Source organism: Nestor notabilis, unplaced genomic scaffold, assembly GCF_000696875.1.
Source record: "Nestor notabilis isolate BGI_N333 unplaced genomic scaffold, ASM69687v1 scaffold2922, whole genome shotgun sequence".
NCBI classification, from domain to species: Eukaryota; Metazoa; Chordata; class Aves; order Psittaciformes; family Psittacidae; genus Nestor; species Nestor notabilis.
In genome coordinates this window covers 67230-73983 of record NW_009916804.1, presented here as the reverse complement: position 1 = coordinate 73983, position 6754 = coordinate 67230, and the positions used below count along the sequence as shown (strand labels likewise).

Genomic DNA, 6754 nt, shown 5'->3' with positions numbered 1-6754 from the left:
GTTGGTTTGATGAACTGCAGGTCTCCCTGACTTAGTCCCGGATCCCTATTACATCCAGGCGTCCACATATGTCCAGAGGATGTCCATGTATAACTTGAGATGTGCTGCCGAGGAGAACTGCCTGGCAAGGTAGGCATCGCCCCGGCTTTTGCCTGTTGAAGGTGGGTTCTTGTGCTCCTGCACCCACTGCAGAGTGCCTGAAGACTTGGTGGAGAGTGCAGATAAGAGAGGCTGGAGAGCCCAGGGCACGTACCCCAGTTTGTAACCTTCTTATAAGCCTGTGGCAGATGGTGGGATCTGCACGTAAGAAACCAATACAGCCATACTAGAGAGACACACACCACAGATGCTCTGCAGTACCTACATTTTGTGAAAAGTTATATTGCACATTTCTGTTATCAGGATCATTTGAACATACGTGAATTTTGCAAAATGTAGGTACCTAAAAACATCCACTTGAATCTGGTGATTTTCATCTCCCTCCTCTAATCCAACAAGATCATATTCTACTCCATTAAATATAAAAAATAATTAAAAAAACCCAAAAAACAAAAAAAAAAACCAAAACCCACAACAAACTATTCTTACCAGCACAAGTTAAATTATAACATGCTAAATGTTTCTGGGCCTGTGCCTTATAATGACTCTTAAGACTAAAATCTCCATGAAAAAAGTTTCAGTGTTTTAATAGTTTGAAATAATGGCTTTTCTATTATGTTAGATCCTGTTCAGTTGGCAAAGGGGGATTTTTCCTGTTTTGATTGGAAAGAAATCGACATAGCTGTTTTTAACCATTTTAGCTCGTTTGATACCTTATCATGCAAACCAGATTTATTTATTTACCAGCATCATTAATTGATGTCAGGCTGTTTCCAGGGTCATGCTCTTTCTTCACTTGCTGGAAAAAGAAAATATAGCATAAGAAGCAGTATTTTTTATGCTAGTCTTACCATGAAGATTAATTGAAATGTTCTTGCTGGTTACTGATTAAAATATTCCAGTATTTAAAAAACTGTAGATAAAAGCTATGTGAAATAGGAAAATAAAGCCTAAGGCATATTTTTTTTTTTTTGACAGAAACAAACATCTGTCATGTGATCTTAAACACTCAGTGAGTTACTCTGGTAACAGTCATTAATAAAATTGTGGTTTTGGTACCATCGGTACCACCAGTGATTTTACAGCAAAGTGGTGATCTGCCTCAGAGACAGAGGCAGAGTCAGTGGTCAAACTTCTGTTTACATTATTAGAAGCAGATCTGAATCTTATTCAGGTCTTGGTCTGACACCAGGCACTTCTGAGTACACCATGTGGCATTCTTGTGTGTATCCAATGCATAAGATTTAAGGAGGCTGAAAAGATTTGTGCTATCAGTTACTTCTGAGACCATGTAAGTTTTTGTAAAGCATTTCATGCATATACTTAGATCTCCTTTCTGCATTATTACAGCTCAGCTTACCGAGCAGATGTCAGAGACTATGACAATCGAGTGCTCTTGAGATTCCCCCAAAGAGTGAAGAATCAAGGCACGTCAGATTTTCTGCCCAGCAGACCCCGTTATTCATGGGAGTGGCACAGCTGTCACCAGTGAGTGAAGTGCTCAGTATGGTACCTTCTAATTATCTTTTCCACTAGCAAATTGCCACTTTAGAGGTGACATTTTCTAAAGCTGCAGTGAAGAAGAGGGAACCCAGGGGAAGCTTTTGTCTTATATCACCTGATTAATTTTATCGTAGTGGTAATTACTCCTTATGCAGCCACCTGAAACCAAAATGGATATGAAGTTTACCCATAAGTATAAAACTCTTGCAAGTATGAATTCATTATAATTACAAGGCTCAAATCAGTTTTGACAGTGGCACCTTCTCTTCTGATTATAGTCCAGTTACATTTAAGTGGAACCAGTAAACAGAAGTCCCAGTCATGGTAAAATAACTGTGCAAACCCTAAAATGTACCTTTACTACATGTTCCCTATAATACATAATTGTAAACATTGACCCATACTTCTTGACTTGAACATAATGGGTTACTTCTTGACAAGGAATGGTCTGGTCAACGTGGAAAAAGAAGGTACTGAGTTGACTGATCCCATTATCAGTACCCTTCTCATATGATACTTTCACTTAGCAGTATTGCTCTGTAAGTAGCAAAATTGCTGGTAACATGGCAAGGCAAACGTAGTAGAACATTTTCAGCATTTTATGTGCAGGTTACACTGAAGACTTGCACCTTTTCAGAAAGTTCACATGTAACAGTTTGAAGGTTCATTCCAATTTTTGCTATTTTGTAGCAGTACCAATAAAAAGATTACCTTACTTCTACCTTACTTCAAATACAACTCTGCTGTTATGGGTATTGTTTTATAATTCTGGTTAAAAAATAGTATGTAATGTGGTCTTGATCTAAAGGCCCCTAGAGTAAATGAAATATTTCTCTTTAGCTTCAGGGGCTTTAAGCTTTGAAGGGAAGATCAGGATCATTACAGCAAATTCTTTTAAAAAAATACAAATATTACTAGTTTATAAATCTTGTAAGGATCAAAAAACTAAAACTAACTCAACCCAAACAAAAAAGCTTTCATAAATACTTTAGTTAACCCCCACCCCTGAAAAAGAAACCACCACCAAAAAAACCCTCTAACCCTGGTGCTTACAAAATTGATAGATGAATGAGATGGATAGAGAGCAACTGAAATCTTCCATTTGTGAAAAAGCAGTTTTACTCTGCCATGATCACTACCCAGATGCAAAGTGTCTCTGATGTTGATTCAGTTCTTGGACAGAAAATACACTGCCTATAAAAAAATAGCATTTCTTGTGATCATTTCCATGAGAGTGAAACAAGCTCATTTGGAAATGAACTGTAACTGCCAATTAGTTTGGCTAGCCATCAGACTTCAGTGTTAGTCATCATCATCTGAGGACTGCTTTTAGTGTTCTTGACATGCATGCCTGTGAGACTTGTGTGCTCCTCTTTGTTTTAACAATCCGCTTGAATTCTGTTTAATTATATCTTTCTCCTACAATTCTTCAGCTGAAGGGATTCGTAAGTAACAGCAGCCACATGTTGCACAGACATCTGTGCAGGTAAATAGTACAAATTCAGTTTTCCTTGTGTTTGAAAAAGTGAAATTACAAGAATAATAGGTGTTCAAGTTCATAGTAAGAGCTAGAAATTTGTGTGACAGCAAGAAAAATGCATCACTGTGCCCAGATCCAAAATATACACACTTTTGAAAGAGAGACTACATTAAGTATAGTCTACAAAAATTGACGCTGGACAAGATCTGCATTGCCAGTACACAGAAGCTGATTTCTTTATACAGACTTGTTTTTGCTAACGTTATGAATGTGTTACATTGATTGAGGGCCATGGAAATGTGAATTGTAGGGTTTTTACTAGCAAGTAGAAAACTTCCCTAGAATTTACAAAATGTAAGGTAAGCATTCCTAGCTAAACTCTGGCTAAGGGCATTTGTAAGATATACAATTCAAATATGAACTACTTAATAGTTGCTATTGTTACTGGAAAAAAGCTGGAACAGGAAATTTTGGTAAAACAGTGCTGCTATAGGATCCCTTAACAAATGAAAATCTATTATTTATTTATATATTTATTTTATAGTCACTGAAAATTAGAATAATGGAAATAAAAGTTACTTGAATATCTAGTAATAGGAAATATACTAACACAGAAGATCTGTGCAATAAATAAAATTTGGCCAGATGTAACAAAAGGTAGATCAAATAGGAATCTGTTAAAATGTTATTGACAAGGTCTGATCCATCTTTAATAATGTATCTATGGTTTAACAGACATTATCACAGCATGGATGAATTCAGCCACTATGACTTGCTGGATGCAAGCTCACACAGAAAAGTTGCTGAAGGACACAAAGCAAGTTTCTGTCTTGAAGATACCTCTTGTGATTATGGATATTATAGACGGTATGCATGTACAGCGCATACGCAGGTAAGAGTTTGTTTGGAGACAACTGAGTTTATTTTCCCCCTCTAATTTATCTTTGGATATTTTTCATTACCAATCACCTAATGGCCTAAATTATCTGATGCCCTAACTAGCTCTGAAATTCTCCATCACAGCAACTTTGACACTTACAGTTTGCTCAGATGCTGTTAATTGTGGGTGTCTCGTTAAAATGCAGGGACACTTACTAGCCTAGCATCACTGGTCACTGAACCATATTAAAACACACCACAAGTTCTTGTGGTTATAGGACTGGTGAAGTGAGCTAAAGGAAACCTGAGACAGTCGGTGAAGAAGTCTTTTCCAGTCTGCTTCCTCCAGAAACTGCTTGGTGATGTCCTTGGCTGGTACCAGAATTCTTAGGTAGTATTTTCTCCCTTGCAGAGCATGAAGCTGCAAGGTGCCGAATGCCCTTAATACCTGTGGCTTCTGGCTGGCAGTCCAACACAAAACTTACAGCATAGCTTTATGCATCTATAGAGGGTTGTCGAAGAGAGTGGCAGCCATGTGACTATTATGATGGGTTGTATACAAAGTAAACCAAGGTGTTAGAGTTCATTAAGAGAATAGATAAAAAAATGAATGTACCATTATGATATGATACAAATCCACGATAGACTCCTACCTTAAATACTGCATGGAGTCTGGTCACCACTTCTGGAAACTGCTATAGAAAAGCTTAAAAACCCAAACCAAGCAACCCCAGGAGAACAAGGATGATCAGCAGTGTAGTGTAGCTATCACAGTAAGAGATTACATAGACTAATTCCATTTGGAGAAACAGAAAAAATACCAAATCTTGAGTGGTCCTGTATGGAAAGAGGAAATTGTTGATATTCGCTGTTTCTCACAGTACAAGAATTTAAGGATATCCAAAAGAACTGTCAGACAACAGCTTTAAAACAGAGGAGAGCTCTTTTGACACACGAATAAAGTATTAAATGCCTTGCCACAGGACACTGCAGAGAGCAAAAATATCTACATGGGTTAAAAAAATTAAATAAAGTAATGGAGGCTCTTAAATACAAAAATCTGATGATACCCCATGTCTTAAATACAGTTAAATGCCTGGTAAAAGGAATTTGCCTGGGGAAAGGACATTATAAATCCCATTTCTTTTCTCCTCAACCATCTGCTGCTGACCACTGTCAGAGACAGGACACTGAGCTAGATGGATCTGTGGTTTAACTCAATTCGGCCATACTTACACATAAACTTGTATCCCTTATTATGCAGTTTTTAATCTAGGAGGTAGTTATTTTATCACAGAGAAATGACAGCTATGCTTCACTGGATGATGTGCCCACATTTGAATTTTAAATACAATGAATGATCTGCAGCACATAAAGGCTTTGAAGAGGTTTTATAAATACCTTTCCTCTTTCTGGAGACTATGACATCCAACAAAGCAACATACATATTTTACAGCTGGAGTATTTGTGTCACGAGAATCATGGCTGTGTCAGCGTTTCCACTGGAAGCCCATATTTCAGGGGTTTGTAATTGGACTGTAAAACTTTCCTCCAGCCTCAGACTTGGCACATACATGCAAGAGTCTGAGCTGATCACCAGCTGGGTCAAGAGGGGGAATTCCTGCAGGACTTGGGTTTTGTGCACTCTGTGTGTTGCTAGAACACATCAGCATTGCCTAGAGCAATCTGTATCAGCCACAGTTAAAACACACCAGATTCAAAACACCAATACATTCATGTATGAGATTCTTACTGATGTTCATAAAAGCAACTAAGTTTTCAGGAAAGATTCATCTGGAAGAAAGGCTTTTAGTTCTCTCAGATTCTTGTGTCACTATTTGCCTGAAGAGATACTTTCTGTGCAAAACTCAATGTAAAAATGGCCCTACACTCTACTATTCAAAGATGGTGCTTTGGCAGAGTACCTCCATAGCAAAAAGTTGCATCATTTCCAAGGGTAGAGACAGAATCAAACACAGTGATCAAGTTGGTACTCCAGGATCTCAGAAGCTGTTTACTTGGGATTTACAGATATTTAGGTCCAGCCTTTGGTCAGTTTTGATTTTAATCTTACCTTTTGTAAAGAACAGTGAATAACAGCATCCACAATATTTACATAAAAGGAGTACTGTGACAAGTGATAATAAAATATAGATAAAATACAGTTATCTCACAGATTAACAACTATAAATAGTATAGGTGTTTCTAATGCAGGAGTAATATAGTGCTGTCTATAAAGTGATGTTAGACTTACATGTTCTAGTTTAGATATTCAAACAAAATGCCAAGAAAAAATATGCCTCATTTCCTAAGGTAATTTTCTTACTGAAATGTGATGGTTAAGTGAACTTCAGTCTGAATGTCCCTAATGTCTAGACTGTTACTATTCCTAATGACTTTTTTACATCCATCTTAACTTCATTTTTTTCAAGGGACTGAGCCCTGGCTGCTATGACACTTACAATGCCGATATAGACTGCCAGTGGATTGATATTACAGATGTAAAACCTGGAAATTACATTCTGAAGGTAAGGGTATTTGGCAGTGGGGAGGTTTTGATATTTTTTGTGGTGGTTGTATTTTAAAGAAGCAAATGATATGCTTATGTCCTTCTGAATATAAGTTACCAGCTCAAACCTGGAAGTAGACAACACTGTGCTTTCTCCCCTTAAGGTCAGTGTAAATCCCAGCTATTTGGTGCCTGAATCCGATTACTCCAACAATATAGTACGCTGTGATATACGCTATACAGGCCACCATGCATATGCCTCTGGCTGTACAATTTCACCGTAA

General features: G+C 37.5%; 1 protein-coding gene across 1 annotated transcript; it reads left to right on the top strand.

Annotated features, from left to right (window-relative positions):
• Nucleotides 1-25: 25 nt before the first annotated feature.
• Nucleotides 26-6754, top strand: LOX (lysyl oxidase). The gene is made up of 5 exons (XM_010024751.1): nucleotides 26-129; nucleotides 1450-1587; nucleotides 3818-3974; nucleotides 6394-6489; nucleotides 6635-6754. The coding sequence occupies exons 1-5, from the start codon at nucleotides 80-82 to the stop codon at nucleotides 6752-6754; spliced, it is 561 nt and encodes a 186-aa protein (XP_010023053.1). The 5' UTR covers nucleotides 26-79.

Bases quoted from the DNA above. Each gene is read 5' to 3' on its own strand.
- LOX (XM_010024751.1), top strand. From the start codon at position 80: ATGTCCATGTATAACTTGAGATGTGCTGCCGAGGAGAACTGCCTGGCA. The intron at 1,588-3,817 runs GTGAGTGAAGTG...ATGGTTTAACAG, and splicing joins GAGTGGCACAGCTGTCACCA to ACATTATCACAGCATGGATG. The intron at 3,975-6,393 runs GTAAGAGTTTGT...ATTTTTTTCAAG, and splicing joins CATGTACAGCGCATACGCAG to GGACTGAGCCCTGGCTGCTA.